The 18,726-nt window shown below is 38.8% G+C and overlaps 1 protein-coding gene across 2 annotated transcripts in view; it reads left to right on the top strand.

The window, feature by feature from the left end:
• The window catches only part of GIPC2 (GIPC PDZ domain containing family member 2), an 87,557-nt gene that overhangs the window by 47,150 nt on the left and 21,681 nt on the right, over window positions 1-18,726 (top strand). For both annotated transcript variants that reach the window (XM_081306151.1, XM_081306150.1), the window contains exon 3: window positions 961-1,141. In XM_081306151.1, the coding sequence (XP_081162277.1) occupies window positions 961-1,141 (181 nt within the window). The remainder of the gene's footprint in view (window positions 1-960; window positions 1,142-18,726) is intronic.

Raw genomic sequence — 18,726 nt, 5'->3', positions numbered from 1 at the left:
CAAGACACATCCTCATTGATACACCCGAAAACCTCTTACTCAGTGGCATCTCTTAATCCAATCAAGTTGACAATTCAAATTAACCATTACAGGACCTTAGATCTAATATTGAGACTCTATATAATCGATGCATTATAGACAGGACTGAAGAAAGATGAGTTTCAAGTTTCTACTTTAGTCTTGAGTTCTCATCTAAAATAGACCAAGGAAGAACAATAGTATAAAATCACTCTTACTGACTCCCGAATGATAACCACACTTGTCTCTTATTACGTATCAGTCTTCTTAGTCAAGATCATACCATTTGAATCTTTGCATTTGTAAATAAGGTTTAAAAAATGTAGCCAACAGAAAAAAATCTTAAGCTTTGTATTTCTGTAGTGGATCTCATGTTGAAATGATTCAACAATCATTTACAGAAGTATTTTCTGTGCAGGCATTGTGCCATGCACAGGACGTACAATGATGTGTTAGACTCTCTGTCCCCAAGGATATCATAATTTAGCTACGGTGAGTGAGAAGAAAAGGAGCAACTGCACTGTGGTTTGTTGAATCTGGGACATCACTTGGTTTTTCTCAAGCCTCCATCTTCCTGATCTACCAAAAATGTTGTTAGAATTAAATTAAACAGCAAGTGTAAAGTGCTTAGCTTAAAGCTCAATGTATATAGCAAAAAGTATTGTAGAAGATGACAGTGGCACCTTACTCATTCCTGTGGGAGGAAGTTAGGGAAAGCTTCTCAGAGGACGAGGTAACTGTGAGGTAATTGAATTATGAATGATAAGGAAGATGAAGAATGATTGGCAGTTAGATGATGTGGTTCTTTGCTGTTTGGTCTTCTTTAACTGAGCCTTAGCTGCATTGTTAGTTTGTCAATACAATAGATGTAATATGTCAGGAGCATGAAAAGTGATGCCACACAGTTATTTTTTATAACATCATCAATTTTCTTTCTTTCAGAGAATTAAAGATGGTAGCATTATTGACTCAGTTAAAACAATCTGTGTGGGGGATCATATTGAATCCATAAATGGAGAAAATATCGTTGGGTGGCGTCACTATGAAGTTGCTAAGAAGTTAAAGGAATTAAAAAAAGAGGAGCTCTTTACCTTGAAGTTAATAGAACCCAAGAAGGCATTTGGTAAGTTTTGTGTGGGTGTGCTCGTACACGAATCATCTCTTCCTCTCATCTAGCTTTTCAAGGAAACGAGTACTGTTATGTGATGCCATGTGCTTTTAGTATTTCATCTTATCTAACACATCAGCTTGGGACATAGAGAGTGACAGAGCACTGTGCTTACAGGGACAACAACTACTGAAGGAGGAAAAATAAAGCCTTGTAAAAGGACATTTTATAAACAAACATTTGGAATGACAAAGACTAATGTCTAGTGACTAAATTTGATGTGGCTGTTCCAATCTCTGAGAACAGCACATTGTATTGTTTTCATTTTGCTGAGCAGTAAGATTTTTGATTGAGTACTTTAAGCCATAATAACTGTTGTTCATGGACCTCGGCAGCAAAAAGTTTTAATTATACACAGAATTGGTATTTAAAATAGTTATCTAGTCTATTTTAAAGACTTCCTTCACCTCTACTTTTCCTCCATTGGCATTTTGAATTTGGCAGCCTGGAACAGTATGAAATTACTCCCTCGTTGATGTGACATCTGTACTTGCCTAGTTTTAGCCACGGCAGCTGTATTACAACTGTCGTTCAAACCCCCAGGGCCATCTCATCTACACGAGAATGTGCCAGCTTCCCTCTCACTACCCAGCACTATTTTAATAAGCCAGATGAAGGCCTGTGTTCACCAGTGTTAAAATATCTTTGGCAGAATCATTCCAAGCCTGCCCTTACTCATCCGTGACCCCACCCACCCCATGTTCTTTCCTTTGCTCATAGAACACAAATATGCCTTCTAGTTGTTTCTAATGCCATTTTCTCAAGGCAGTTAGCGAAAATGGTGGGAGAATGCAGTGGGTCTGGGGAATCACATTTTCCTTGTTTTAGCAAGTAAGCTACATCTATGGAATCAGGAAGTTTTCTCTGCTCCCACAATTCTGTGCCACTTAATGGAGATATAGTAAAGGTTACATTGCTTGTGGGAGATGGAGTTCCATAGCAGGTATAAGAAAAGAGTGCCTTCTGCCTGTGCTGCACCTGGAGGGAGCACTCTAGGAAGCTGCTGTGATTCTGCCTGGTACCCTCAGCATCTGCTCTCCCTCCTACAAAAGAAGGCCAGTGGCCCCCAGGCTGCTCTCCAGCAGCTTCTTTTGAAAGGGCTTTGTTTAGTAGTCCAGCTCCCCCGATGGCGTGATTTGAGATAAATATTCTTATTTGATTTAGAGTCTTTGTAAATTAAAGCTATTCTCTTAGTACAATTGAAGAAATATGAACTCTTCCTACATTTTTTCTAACATATATTGTGTTTTCCAGAGTTAGTCATTTTCAATTTTTTCCTGTTTATGCATATTATATCTTTTGGTTCTTTTGTCTTTGTAGAAAGTTGCTACTTGTCTTGAGTGTTACAGATGTCATTGTATTTAGCCCTTATTGTCCTATAATTATAGTTCTCTCTTTGATATCAGAGACATGTGACGTAGTTAATGTACTTACTTAAGTATCTAGCTACTATCGAACCTGCTCCTTATTGCCTAGTGAATTTCACAGATATATCTGAGATGCACCCTGGCTACGATTTTTTTGATAGGGGTATGTATTTCAGTATCTCAAATTCTGTTGGTGCTGTAGGCTAGGATACCTGGAGATTGATTTTGGAGCAGTGATAGCTTTTTGTTTTCAAACCTACTAGTCTACATTTTTCCTCTGTGGCTTGACCCTTGACTCTGGCCCTAGCCTTAGAAGAAAGCTTTACTGCTTTGCCCATCCTCTAGCCCTTAATTTTGTTACTTTTCTTTTTGCTTCTGGGATAAAGGCAAAGCTGGTCTGTTTCTCATCCTCTGGCTTTATCCCAATGCTTAGTTCTTTGCCAGGGAGGGAGATTATATCAGAAGGTACTTGGGGGATCAGGCTTCCCCCAATTCTCTTGGTTGCAATCTTATCTTTTGCTATGTTTCCTTCCTTTCTCCTTGTATTTTCTAGCATTATCATTGACTCAGGGCCAAAAATTCAAATTTCATAGCCTTTCATTAATTATCTGCCTCTCTATTATCTAGAATTTCTACTAGGAAACAGGGTCAGTCTAAGTCAGGAAGGGTTTTTTTTTTTTTTTGCATTCATATAGCCACCTTGGCTGAAGTGAAGTCCTTTATAGGATCTTGGTGGTTTTTTTGTTTTTTTTTGTTTTTTTTTTTTTTGTACCAGGGATTGAACCTGGAGGGGCTTAACCAGTGAACCACATCCCTAACTTTGCAACGGGGGCTTGCAAAATTGCTTAGGGTTTTACTAAATTGCTGAGGCTGGCTTTGAAATTTTGATCCTCTCGCATCAGCCTCCCAAGCTGCCGGGATTACAGGTATGCACCACCGCACCTGGCCCATTTCTAGGATCTTACCAATAACAGTCAGAAGTGGCCACATACTCCAGTATTTTGATATTTTCCTACCAACTTCCCTACAGGTTTAGGCAGGAGAGGCATGTGAGTGAACTATATCCTCAAATACTTTGTTCTGCCATGGCATAATAAGGATTGTGAGCACAACATCTTTATAGCAAATAGGGGAATCCTTACTACCTGATTCCATTTCCATATTTTAGGACCACTACTTCCACACTCCACTTCTAGAGGCCCTGTATATGTTAAGATTCACTATGTAATTTAAGGGAAAAGCATTTGTTGGAAATCTACCAGGTAGGTCTCAAACAAAAATAGTTGATCAAGCCTTGGGAAAGTCAGTAACTTTCAGGGATGTGTATACCAGGAAGCTTTAATGGCATAGGATTGATGGACTTCCCTCCAATGATTTTTCATGTCACTCTACATAGGATTCAAATTCCTAGAATGTGGGGGAACTGATTACGTCATGTGCCCATCCTGAAACTGGGGAAGGCAGACTATGTGATTGATAGGTCTACCAAAATCACACAGAACAGAGAGGGGGAAGTTTCCTTTTGGGTAGGAAAAAAGCAGCAGATGCCCAGCTCCTTTATCCTACACTGTTACACCTTGTTCTGAAGGCAGAGCAGTGTTGGTTTTCTTTTAACCTTGAATCTGACTCTAGCCAAGCTGTCTGCAAATATTAGAATAGATCCGGAGAGAAGAGGATATTGTCAACGGCTTTGGATATCTGTCCTTAAGGATTTCATTTTTATGCTATGAATAGAGTGCCACATAAATAGGTGTTTGGCAGTGAACTAGCTAGAGATGATGACAGCAACAAACACTGTTTCTGGGAAAGAGTAAAACCTAATTTTTCTTGGTGCTGGCCACAGGATTTTGAGGCTATAGATTTGGACTGTACTTCTGGGAAGTCCTTCACTTTTGTATCCCACACATGATTTGCTGAGAATCTCCTGTGTTTCAGGTGTTCTGATAGGTGCAATGGTGCCTAAGAAGGAAGCCCAAGTTCCTGCTTTTTGAGGAGCTCACAGTCCAATAGGTAGTTATGGACTGAATTGTATCCTGCAAAATTCTTATGTTGAAATGCTAATCACCAGTCCTTCTGAATGAGACCGCATTTGGAGTTAGGGCCTTTAAAAAGGCAATTATGTTAGAATGAGGTCATTAGGGTGGACTCTAACCCATTCTGACTCGTGTACCTATGAGAAGTGGAAATTTGGACACAGTCACACTTAGAGGAAGAATGCTATTTGAAAATGAAGATAGGCATTTATTTATAAGCAATGGAGAGTGGCCTCAGAAGAAACCAGTGCTGGGGACACCTTAATCTTGTACTTCTAGCATTTAGAACTATGAGAAAATAAACTTATATTGTTGAAGCCACCCATTTTGAAAATTAACACAGAGGCCAATAGGCAAGGGAAAAAAAGTACAATGCCAGGTCTTTGGTAGTGGAAGTAGATCTTGAACTCTTTAACAACCCAGAATGGACTGGTACTTTAGCAGTTGTCTGGCCCTGGACAAGTGGCAAGAACATACTGATATTTCAGCTCAACACTTCTTGAGCATTTAGAATATACTGGTCTTAAGGTGCTAATTACCCTGGATAATAATAGTCACCATTACTGAGAACCTACTGTACACCATGACCACATTACGTGCTTAATACATGCTGAATAAGATCCAGATCTTATTCCAGTGAGAGGAAATAGACATGAAAAGAAAGACGTTCAATAAAGGGGTTAGAGGTGCTAAAATGTACTAGATGTATGAAAGTGGGAGGCATCAAGTCTACCTAAGGAATTTTTCCTACAGAAGGGATTTGAGAAAGAAATCAGGAAATAACTCCATTCACAGTAGCTTCAACAGCAGTTGCCACTACCACCTAGGAATAAATCTAACCAAGGAAACACCTCTACAAGGGAAATTACAGAACAATGGAAAAAGAAGATGACACTGGAAGATGATCAGACCCCCTCCTCCCTACCCCTGCATGTTTATCGATAGGCTGAATTAATATTGTTAAAATGATTGCTGGGAGCAGTGGCACATGCCTATAATCCCAGTGCCTCTGGAGACTAAGGTATATGGATGACATATTCAAGAACAATCTCAGCAGTTTAGCAAGACTCTCAGCAGCTTAGTGGGAGCTTATCTCAAAATAAAAAGGGCTAGGAATGTAGCTCAGTGATAAAGCTCGCTTGGGCTCAATCCCCAGTATTGAGGAAAAATAAAAAGCTATATTATCAAAAGTGATCTGCAGATTCAATGCAATCCCCATCAAAATATCAATGACATTTCACAGAACTAGAAAAAGTAATCCTAAAATTCATATAGAGGAACAAAGACACAGAATAGCCAAAGCAATCCTGAGCAAAAAGACCAATGCTAGAGGCATCACAATACCCAGTTTCAAATGATACTACAGAGCTATAGTAACAAAAACAACATGGTACTGGTGTAAAAACAGACACACAGACAAATAGAATAGAATACAAGACACAGAGACAAACTCACACATCTGCGGTTACCTGATTCTTGACAAAATACATTGGAGAAAAGACAGCCTTTTAACAAATGATGTGGTGAAAACTAGATATTCTATATGTAGAAGAATGAAACTAGATCCCTGTCTCTCACCCTGCACAAAAGTCAACTCAAAATGGATAAAAAAATCTAGGAATTAGATTAGAAATTTTGCAACTGCTAGAAGAAAACAGAGAAAATTCTTCATGGTATAGGCACAGGCAACAACTTCCTGAGTAGGACCTCTAAAGTTCAGGATATAATGCCAAGAATCAATAAATGGGAAGGCAATAGGAGATATTAGGGAGTGGAATTGATGAAATTATGTTATATGCATGTATGACTATAGTGTAATGAAAATAACTATCCTGTATGATTAATATGCATGAAAATAAATTTTACAAAGGAATTTGAGCTGAATCTGAGAAGATGAGGTGCTTGCTCTGTGAGCAGTAGGGGAAGGTTTTCCTTGGGAGTAGGAACAGAATGAGCACAGGTGCAGAGGTATGGAACAGTGTCATATATTTGGGGATATCATGGATGCCTGTGTTTTTTGGAATAGCTTATAGGTAGTGCTGTCACAAGAGATGAAGCTCAAGTGTCAGTAGGGACCAAATTATCAAGGACATTCTATATGAATATAAAGAGTGGGTAATGGAGAACACATAAAGGGTTTAGGGGAGTGACATCATGAGCACTGGATTTTAGAAGGATATTTTGGAGACTGTCAGAGGAGTGGGTTATGAGGTCAGGTGATCATAGAGATCATTTTTTGTTAGTTGGGAGAGAGATGAAATCCTGAATTAAGGCAGCACCAGCAGATATGGAGAAGAGAAATGGTTCTGAGTAACTGAAAATAGTGTGCTGGAGTAATTTGTGCACATCTCTTCTCAATCCCTCCTTTAGGGGCATCAGATGGGTGGCTTGAAATGAGTTATGGTAGGGTATTTACACTACAGAAATAGGTAAGTGTTGCATGGTAGGGAATCTTTTTAGACCGGAAAGTGGATTGTTAAATGTTTACCTGCATACTACTGAGTATTAAGAAGGCTGAATCAGTAATCTTTGGAGGTAGAGGTAAAGGAAGGAAAGATGGCAAATGATGACCCACAGATTTGTTGCTTGGGTGAGGGGCGGAGTGCAGTGCCTTTCTTTGTGATGAGGAAAGCTGTAAAAGATTTGGGTAAGGAGATAGATTATAAGTATAGTATTGGGATCTAATGAGTTTGTAATCTGTGGTTCATTTTGGGTAGAAACTTATGAGATAAAAGGTTGGGAATTGAGGTCTAGAAAATGGGGTTAATGAGTGATTCTCCTACATTGGTAGTGGAAGCCATGCAAATAGATGCAGTCCCTCAGAGTGCTATGAGAAAAAGATGGAAACCAGAGCTGTGGGGGATACCTGCACTAAAGGGCTAGGAAGAGGAGGAGCTGGCCTAGTGAGGAATGACCCCACATGGAAGATGCAGTATATAAAACAAACCACTTGTCTCAAGAGCAGATGCTCCGTCGTAGCTTTCCAAAGTTGGCTTTGGGGCTCTGAGGGAGAATGAAAGGTCATTTAAAAAGATACCCTTAGCATCTCTTGTGTTGGTCAGAGTTTAAGTCACTGTTTTTCAGCTAGTGCATCTCAACCAGTGTGTTTAGAGTGCAAAGTGGAAGAGTTGAAAATAACATAGTGCTTTGTACTAAGTGAGGGTAAATATTATTTTTCACATGTATGTGTGTTTCAGTTTCACCATATATGTTTGTGTTTATGGATTACAATATAAGGCATATATTTCTTACTATGAATCAGCCAATTAAAACAACCCAAACAAAGACAAAAAACTGGTTTAAATGACTTCCCTATTGAAAATTTGTTGCTTAGTGGAAATCTTTCCCATACCTAGTATGGTTTCTCCTGGTCAGCTGCATTCTGATCCAGATTTTCCTTCTTCCAGCCCATGAGGTGATGGCAGCCTTCCCAGTTCTTATCAAGTATCAGCTGGAATGTTTCTAGTGGTATTTTTTAGGGCATGGCTCACTTCCTTTCCCCTTTTGCTGATGAAAGGAATACGTCTTCACAATGAACTCAACCCTGCAATTCACCCTGTGAACCTAGATTTTCCCAAGGCTATGTGAATCCACTCTTCCATGTAAATGACCCAAAGACCGGACTAGTCCAACTGGTTCATTTTCATATGAGACCTCTTAATTGCAGCATAAGAACTATTAAACCTATGAAATTTTGATTTTGTTTTCCTTAAATGAGTTTTGAGTCCATTTATCCTGGAGAATTTGCCTGATTTGTAATTGTTTTCGTTTATGGAAGGAGGTCTGTGAAAGGAGGCCTGGAACATTTCTGTTTTCAAAATCGGCAAGGGAACTGAAAGAAAACACTTACCTCCTAAGACATTTGTTTTGAGGTTAGATTTTGCAGCGGAACTGTGATGTCTTCTTTTAGAGCCTTCATTTCTGTGCTGTGTATCCATCAGATTAGGATGTTAAGTATGTGAAGTGCATTTCAGTCCTTTGAGTCATTCGCAGCTGGAAGTGTTGGACTTCATCTTCCCAATTCGGCTTAACTGATAGACTTGTTTCAAAAGCTGAGCTTACTTGTTATTAGAAAATAAACTTTTGATTTTAAGTTTTACATGACATTTTAGGCAGATATTTTAAACATTTAAAAAATACTTTTTACTATTTATGTTATTTCTAGCAAAAAAAATTCAACCAACAATTACTTTTCCTTTTTATATATTCTGACTTCTACAAAATATATTGGAGAATGTGAAACAAGTGACAAAAGACAGAAAATGCAGTGGTTAAGCCTGCAAGCTCTGCCAGGTCAAGGCTGTGTGATAATTTGACATTGAATAAGTAAGCAGAACACTCTGTGCCTTGGTTTCCTCATACAAAAAATGAAAATGATAATAGTATTTAACACATTTGACTGTTGTGAAGATTGAGTTATTACACAAGATAAAATCATAGAATAGTCCTTGGCAAATAGTAAGTCTTCAATTAAAAAAAGTAAACTTTTGGTGCATGCTTGGGAGGCTGAGGCAGGAGGATCACAAGTTCAAAGCCAGCCACAGAACTTAGTGAGGCCCTAAGCAACTTAGTGAGACTCTGACTCTTCGTAAAATATAAAAAAGGGCTGAGGGTGTGGCTCATTGGTCCTGGGTTCAATCCCTGGTACCAAAAAAAAAAAAAAAAAAAAAATTAAACTGTTATTATCACAAGTTGAGCACCTCAAATCCAAAAATCTTAAACTTTTTGATTACTGGCCTGATGCCATAAATGGAAAAACTACCCTGACCCTGTGTGATGGGTTGCCATCAAAAGTGTGCTAAAAATACTATATAAAATTACCTTCAGGCTCTGCATATAAGGGTCCCATGTCCCAAATCTCTCTCTCTCTCTCTCTCTCTCTCTCTCTCTATATATATATATATATATATATATATATATATATATATACACACACACACACACACACACACAAATATTCCAGAATCTGAAAAAAAATCTGAATCTGAAACACTTCTCGTCCCAAGCATTTCAAATAAGGGATACTCAACCTGTGCCAACATGGTGAAGGTGTAGCCTTTTCTTTAAGACCTAACTTGAGAAACAGGAGAAACCCACATGAACCAGGAAAAACATTGTGGGTGAGTTGACGATTAGCAAGTATTTGTTGAAAACTCTGACATTGTTTCAGATTCAGGAAGATAGCTGAAAATATCCCATCTCGAATCACATGATGAAGTATATCAGGATATCACAATAGTGGCTGCCATTTACTTTTCCAAGTAGGAAAAGTAATTCTAAGTAGGAAACCATTTAAGCCTCACAGCCAACTATAAATGAAAGCAGTTTGCTATAGGTTTTAGGTGATGAGCGAAGGAGGTAGGCTTCCCAGCCACTTGGCCAGCCTCTGGGGCCAGCTCTCTGACAGCTGTTATGGATGAGCCAATGTGTTGCTGTCCTTAAGGGGCTTACAGTTTACATAAAGAGACAGATACATTAGGAATGTATAATTTTGTTCATAGTAATGGCTACTGTTTATTGCATGCTTTTTAGAAACAATGATGTGATATATGAAGAATAGATTCTGACCCAAGCTGCCTGGGTTTGATTGCTTTCTCTGCTGCTTTTATTAGCTATGTGATCTCAGGTATTAGTTAGTTAACCTTTCTATGCCTATTTACTTATATGTGAATTATTGTGAGGATTAAATGAATTAATACATGTAAGGTTCTTAGAACATTGCTGGGTACATAGTGGCACATAAATATAAACCACTGCTATTAAGACTACCGCTGTTGTGGCCCCATTTAATCCTCATGCTGTTCCAATGAAGGTTTTCCAGACAAGTCAACTGGAGCTTGAGTGGTTAACTAACTTGCTAAGGTCACCCAGACGGGACTGGAAGTACAAGGATAGCACTCCAGTCCTGTTTGTTTCAAGCTTAAGCTCTTAGCATTTTGTATTACTGTCTCTTCAGAATATAGTGCAGACCAGGATATTTGCTGTAAAGCAGATTTAAACAAAGTGCAGTCATATGAGAACTGTTTTATCCATTATGGAGAGGGAGTCTAAGTCTTAGAGAGTGGTGGAGTGGACAGAAGGTTAAAAAGGAGCTTCCACAAAGAGAGAGCCATAGGAGAGATGGTTTATGGCAGTCCTGCCAGCATCAAGGACCAGTCTCCCATTCATAACAGGATGGCTTCTACAATGGTAAAGGGATATTCGAGCTTTAAGAGCTGATCTGAAATTTTGGGGTCAGCCTTTGAGTGGACACTCTGACTTGGTTGTAGAGCTTCAGGGTAGACTTCGTGATGGACTGAATGCAACATCAGCCCTCTGGATCCTCAGAGGGAGAAGAACTTCCCAAAGAAAACCAAGATTAAAATTCCCACCAAACTTACAGCATGGGAGTTTAGGGTCATGTACAAGGTGACACTTTTTATGTCTAGAATTGGAGAGTTAAATTTAAAATCCAGTAAAGAAATTTAAATGGGTGTTCAGAGAGGAGAAAGATATGAATAGGCTGGACTCTGAGAAAGATTCCTGGAGAAAATTGCACTTGAATTTGGCCTTAGAGGATGTGATGGAAATTTCACACAAGGAAGGTTTCCTGGGGGATGTGTTCAGGACAGCGAAGAGCCTAGCTGTGGCAAAGCAGCCTACAAAATCATACTAGGGCCATGTTAAAAGAAATGCTTTGAAAACTAGGTGGGGAACACAAGGTTGTTTTAGAGAGGATAGGGAATCATTTAGACATTAAAATTGAAGAATAATGTATGAAATATGTTTTGGGGAATTAAGCCTGGAAGACCAATGGGGCTATATTTGGCTAGAGGATAAACCATGTGAGATGCTGTCGTGACAGTCTATGAGGAAATGATAAGGGTGGGGGCCTGGGCAGCAGTGGGGATTTCAAGGGCAGAAAGAAACCAGGGTAAAGTAGGGATAAAAGCTGGATTGATGACCCTTAGATGAAGAGGACAGGAGAGAAAGTTCAGGAGCAAATGTCATTTCCAAGATTTCTATTCTGGGAGCCTGGGATAACGATGATGCTATAATTGGAAATGAGGCAGTTGGGATATAGAGAAGGTTTTGGGACAGTGAGGGAGAGAGGTTCAAGGTTTGGATGCATTGTGTGGCACTCTTAGATACTGGTCAAGTTTAAAGTGCTTACAATGACAGGTTTGGGGGTGGCAGAACATGTCCCTTAATCATCTTTTATGTAGTAGAGTCTATTCTGGTCTTCTCATACCCAGCTAGAAATTGGTTTGGAGTTTGCTTTGGAGATCTCGTGGGAGAAGATGAATGAGGAGCCAGGTTCCCTCTTGTGGGATATGGCAGATGTGTTGGATGAATCCTGATTATAACTGACAAATGCATTTTCAGTGTAAGACCAGCTGGATACCTGAGAATGGACTCTTTCTATTTTATTCTTATCTAAAAAGACTTTATTAAACACTTATATTATATTCTGAAAAAAGTAAAATTATTATGACCTATAGTACTAAAAATCTTGTAAACTATATTTTCCAAGACATTTTCCTGAATGATGATTATGATTTATTTCATGGAACTATAATGTATTTTAGGGAGCATTTGGAACTAGTAACAACCATGAGTAGAAAGAAGCTACTGATTTTCAACTCCTTTTAAAATTAGTAATTAAAATGGAGTGTGGGATAAAGGGTAAACAATGATGCTAAATTCAAGTGGCTTCTTTAATATGACTGAATCATATGAGTATAATGTGACTTATTGAAAAATAGCAATTATGACAATAATGAATATTTTTTCAGAGACTATTTTTATTGTGGGAATTTTCATATAATTATAGGAAAAAAGATCTAAGAGATGATGCTCAAAATTGTAGCCAGAGTGTGTTCTGAAAAACTTAAGCAGAGAAGCAATTCCTTTCATGTATTGAAAAATGTTTGTGATATATTAAGTGAAAAGATTATAGAACAAGGAACAGTAATATCCCATTTTTGTAAAAACTATCTTTAATGTAGAAGAAAAACAATTTTTCCCTGTATGTCTATCAAAATGTTAACTGGTTATCCTTTAGTGTTGAGTGTATGGATGACTTTATTTAGGGTTTTTTGGAGTTTTTAAAATTTTAAATATCAAATGAACATTTTAACTTTTATAACCAGAAAATGGTTATTTTCAAAAAGAAGGTTAGCATTCTAGGAAATGGAAGAAACTTTGCCATTCTGTAAAATAGTATTTTTATGGTTTTCAACTCTATCACTGAACAACTTTCTTTAATATTATTGCAAATGGTTCCATGTTACAAGTGTGGTAGAATATTACATCCTATCAAATTGTCAGGATCTGTTTTGATAACTGCTTAACTTTTAAAACTCTAGGGGGGAAATATATGCAATAAACCAGTCATAAAGACAAAACAATAATTTTTGTTTCTTGAATTCTCATATAAAATTTTGTTGAAGACTAAAATGAGTAAAAGAGTAAAAATAAGTTATTTTAGCTGTTACTCTTTTAAGAAGAGTGATTCTTTATTTTCCTCAAATTGGAGTCCAGGGGTTTGTGATCTGTTTTTGTAACATATTCCTCTCTGGATTAAAGCTACCAACAGTCTCCCCAGAAATACACATTAACTTTTGCTTGCAATTTTAGGGAGTTATAAAAATGGGGTTGGCATTTTCTCATATGATGCACTTTAACTCAAGAACAAGATGATTTCAGGCACAGTTTTCCACTTTTGATACTTGCCAGGCACTGCTCAGTCTCATCAAGGGAATGCTTCAGAGCCAACTTTGTGTCCTTGTGGGTTCACTCTTGTGTTGATGGCTCTTTTTATCCAACAGACAACAAGTAACATCCTCTTGCTGGTGGAACAGTACTTGCCTACTTTTTCTTAACTTTTTATCTGTCCCAGCACAACTTCTAGCTGTATTTTTAAAAAGCCTATTCTAGAGAAGTCTGAGAAATATTGGAGAGAGGAAGGACACATGGAAAAAGGAAATGTATGGTTCAATTTTAAGTCCTAGGACACAAGCTAGATTTTGTCAACTATTCAGAGAAGCAGAAGTGGATATAGGGAAAGGAGCATGTGAACTCTATATGGACCATGCTATTGGTGTGTGTCCACACATTGGAAAGTCTTTTTAGATGGATTGCTTCACTACTTGGACAGACTTCTGTATCTGCAAGGTGTCTTTCAGTTGAAGACAATGGAAAACCCTGCCAAAACTGGCTTAAGCTGGAAGGGGAATTATAAGTCAACAGTCCTTGAGTGGTGCTGGCATCAGCAAGGCTCCTTGGAGAGCCCACATGATGGGATCAGGATCCTGTGTCTTGCCCATTCTCTCTGCCCTGCTGCTTGATGTTTCGGCTCCATCACTCAGGTCGGCACCATGCTGTGTCCCAGGATGGCTGTCAGCAGTTGCTGGGACCATATGCTTCTTTATGCAAGCAGAGCAGGAAAGGGAGTATCCTTGTTTTTTATCATTTCTAGTAAAAGACCAGAGAGATTCATGCTGCCCACCTCTGGGACAGTCACTGTGATGAAGGGGTCTACTGACATGGCCCATTCATGTGACACATCCCTGAAGCTGAGAGCAGTCAGTTTCCCCTGAACCACAATAATCTTTAAATGACCACTAGTACTGAGAAGATGAGCAATTAGTATTAGTTCTGATGACAGTTCATAATTTTTAAGAATACAAAATCAAGTGGTGACTCGGGTTAGACCTGCTTGGCCTTATAATCCAGCTCTGCCCATTTACCTGTTATCTATGACCCTGTGAAATCATCCCAATTTTCTAAGCGTTGTTTTCCTTTATTATAAAATTAGGATAATAATAATACCTATCTCGTATTAGTGTTATAAGGATTAAACGAAAGAACATATAAAGATTTATCTGTTGCCTGGGCTATATTAAATATTTAGTTAAGCTATTACTTTATATTGACTTTCCCCAATGATTTACATTAGTATTCCTAGGTGAATTATAGTATGCGTGTATTTATTCCTTTGAAATAAAGTTGTAACTTTGAACTACCTTTTTACAGCCTTGGCCCAAGAGTACTGTCCTTCATGCCCAAGTCCTTTGATCTGGTGCCATGCACACCAAGCTTCTCATATATCCAGTGGGAAGGAAATTTTAATGAGCCATTTCCAGGAGAGCCAGAGAACTAGTGAACTGGGAATCTTCCAGATGGGAGGGACTCTGAAATTCTCCACTCCTTGCTTTGGTAGTCTAGGACCTTGCTGAATCTGTGGCCTACAACACTTGATTCTCTGTTCCTTTACCCACCTGCAGTTCTTGCCCTTGGTGGTTGAGTCTTTGTTTGGACATTACTTTTTCCAGGAAGTCTCAGGCTCATGAGGAAGAAGCATGGGAGTCCACCTGACCCTCTGATACCTATGGATTTACATGGTTAAGAGTATGAACTTTAGAATCAGAGGACCTGAGTTAACATCCCAGCTCCTCTGTTTACAAATTATGTGAACTTGAGGTGCGAGTCCCTTTTCTGTAAAACGATACACATTTACAGCTTTGTTTAAGCACTCCTGTACGGAATAATGCTTTCAGCTCTGTGTAAAATCACTCCTATACTTATGGATTAAACTGATGTGATGACATCTGCTCCTTGTCAATTTGGTTAGTGTGATTCGTTCTCTGAGATTCAGATTAGCACTGAGAACCCTGAAAAAACAAGCAATTCTGGGCTTACAAAGCTGAGAATCCTTGGTATATACATGCTGTAGAGTCCTCCCCGAGTTGCCATCTGGTCACCTTTTAATATTTCTCTTGGTGCTATGTAAGTCAAGATGGAAACTATGGAAATCAATTGTTGAATTTGGTGAGGTAACTGAATTCACTCTACATGGGTGATCAGGGGAGTGGACTATGTGTTTCCTTTTCCGGGTTGGAGTGGAGATATGTCTGGTCACTTGCCCATGGGTCTTATAAAACTAATGAGGGACAAAGAGACTGCAGGGTCCTGGGATTTCACTCTATTATCAGGTTCTTAAGTGACCCTTTTTCTTCTCTCTGTCTAAAAGTCCTCCCACCAATGAGATGGACAGTGGAGGTCTCCACTGTAGAATGTCCCATGGGGGTGGGGGGTCAGGCTTAAACTTGTCCACTTTGGGGAATCTGTGAAACAGTAGGAGAATCACTTATTGTTTCTATCCTGCTCTAAAAGGAAGGGAACGATCATTGTGTTTCACAGAAGCAAGAAATAAAGTTAAATACAAAAGAGACCTTTGCTCCTAATATTTGAAGTGACAACTTGAACATTTGGAAAGGGACCTTTTTGCATGTTTCTTGTTTTCATAGAGAAAACCAATGTAAACGGTGTTGTTATGGAGGGAGTGGAAGAGCAGATCTCTCTCTCCCCAGACTGAAACTCATCCAGCATTCTGTTAACAGGAGCCGGCTGCTGGGCTGAGCACCTTTTATGCATCAGTCCCTTGAGTGCTTAAACAAAGCTGTATGTAGAGGGTGTTTTACAGATAAGGACTTACTCCTCAAGTTCACATAACTTATAAATAAAGGAACTAGGCATTAACTCAGGTATTCTGATTCTGAATTTCATGCTCTTAACCACTACTCTGTGGACAACACTATAGATTTGGCCAGAATCTATAATATTGTTATATAATAATTTTGTTACGTAATCTGTAAATTTTCTCCTAGGGCAAACCGTGATATATCAGCCATCAGAATGCAATTGAGAGCATCACTCGGGGCATTGCAATACCACAGTTGAAAACACTGTGAAGGTAGAGATGATCAGACCTCAGTCATAAAGTCCTTGCAAGATGTCTTAAAAGGGTCAGATAATGTTTTTGAAAAATCAGAAAAATAAGAGGGGTCTCTACTTTCAGCTGAAATCTAATGAGAAATAGTAGAACAAGTTTTATCACAATTTTGAACTGCAGGTGATTCATTTGTTTCCTGTCACCAAAATGCCACTAATTTTTCTTTCCCTCTTTCTTTTCATGCATGACATCCAGTTCATTGCAGTGTGGCCCTTTATAGCTATTTCTAAATCTTCCCAAGGGTTTCACATGTGCTTGGAAGTCTAATCCTGTTAGGCACCCCTGTTGACCTCTGTGTCATAAGTATTGCATTCTCTGCTTTGGGTATTTTGGGGTCATCTTTCTCTCTTTCCCTCTGTGGTGCTGTAGATTGAAGTGGGACCTTGTGCATGCTAGCTAAGCACTCTGTCTCTGAGCTACATCCCTAGTCCCTGGACCATCTCTTGTTCACTGAGCAACAAGAGATGTTGGATACAGCTCTATGCATTTGTGCCCACCTCCTGTTAAAGTTGTGTTCACTGTCCCTGCTCTGCCAGTAATGCTTCATACTCCAGGCCAACTAGGGCCCTCATACTGTGCAGAAGTGGGGAGAATGCCCAGCCTCCCCCATGTGTCACCCTTTGTCATTGAGAATCTAAGCCATGTTGCATGCACTTTTCCTGAAATAGTGCTTTTGACTTCTGTCTGTACTTCCTCCTTCTCTAAGATATAGGTACAGTTTTTTTGGGGGGTGAGGTGGGGACTAGACACAGATACATTACTGCCTTCCCCATTTTCTCACCCCCAATGCCTGAGCTTTGCTATATAGCAGAGACTGGGAGTTTGTGTGTTTATTAAAAATGTCAACTAAAATAGAGCCTCATAAAGAACGATACATATACATACAAATGTTTTAATTTAAAGCAAAGAAATATACATTTTTTAACCACTCTTGATGGAGAAGACTTTTTCTTGGAGTAAAGGACACAAATTAGAAGTCTATGAAGTCTTTCTTACATAATCACAATGTTAATGCATACCTGTGAGCTCCTTTCATTTTTAAAAACCAGACATGTGAAATGATGGATGTTTAAAGATATATATATATATATATATATATATATATATTTTTTTTTTTTTTACTAATCTCTTAGAATCATCTTGCCCACACCTTTTTTTTTTTTTTTTTTTAAATAACTCTTATGGAGTCATTCCAAAGCAGTCAACCTAGTTTTTGGAGCAATAATAACTCCTCATTTCACACTCATTTCATCAGCTCATGCATTTTTAAATTAAATCAGAATAAAAATTACAATTGCCACAAGAAAACGTGGAGACAAATATGACAGCTTCTTGGTGATATGTAGTTCAACTGTGGGAGCAGCTAGGTATCCATAAGCTGAGAGTGTTCCTGTGCCCTTAGTGACCCATGACTGGCAGGGACCCTATGTTTGCTGGTGGAGTGGGGAGAACCAATGAACTTAGTGAATCTGCAGGCTGATTATTTGTATCTGCGGTGTAAACCACATCCCCTCTTAGGTCAGCCCTGTGAAAGGCATCATGCAGATCCATTCACATGAAGTAGCTGATTTAGGGTGCGGCTTCGCTAGTCAGACAAGCTTAAGCAGGCCAGCATTCCCTAAAGTAGAGCAGCCAATTAACATTCAGAATTTTTAAAACATTCCCAGAACACAAAACCTGTTTTTTTTTTTTTCCTTGCGGGTGAACAAGAGAATCCTCCTGTTTTCATGTATAAACAGGTCGACTTATGTACCTGAACCACAGGATCATGGAGAAAACTGGCCGCTCTTTCCTTGGAGGTTAAAAACTGTCCTGGAGCCCAATGCAAGCCAGAATTTAAAATTCAGCTTCTGCTTTGGTGCCCTCAAGTGGTTAGTGTGAGCATGCCACTTTCAAAAGGAAGATGGTTTAGTAAATACATAATGATTAAAAAATCTGGGATGAGTAGACAGAATGCAGAATTTTTAGGGTAGTGATACTTTTGTCTGAAGCTACAATGGTGGATATATGTCATTATACATATATCCAAATCTTTAGAATATACAATACTAAGACTGAACCCTAATGTGAGCTATGGTCTCTGGGTGAAAATAGTGTACCAGCTGGGTGTGGTGGTACATACCTGTAATCCCAGAGACTGAGGAGACTGAGGTGGGAGGATTATAAATTCAAGGTCAGCCTCAGCAATTTAGCAAAGCCTTAAGTAGCTAGACCCTGTCTCAAAATTAAAAAGGGCTAGGGATATAGCTCAGTGGTAAAGTGCCCCTGGGTTTAATTCAATTCCCACTACAAAAAAATAAAAAATACACAGACGCACACACAAGCACACACACACAAACACCAGTATAGATTCATCCATGGTTA

Source organism: Spermophilus citellus (genome assembly GCF_964194105.1).
Source record: "Spermophilus citellus genome assembly, chromosome: 9".
NCBI lineage: Eukaryota > Metazoa > Chordata > Mammalia > Rodentia > Sciuridae > Spermophilus > Spermophilus citellus.
The sequence above is the reverse complement of the archived record's forward strand: the minus strand, read 5'-3'. Positions and strand labels throughout refer to the sequence as shown.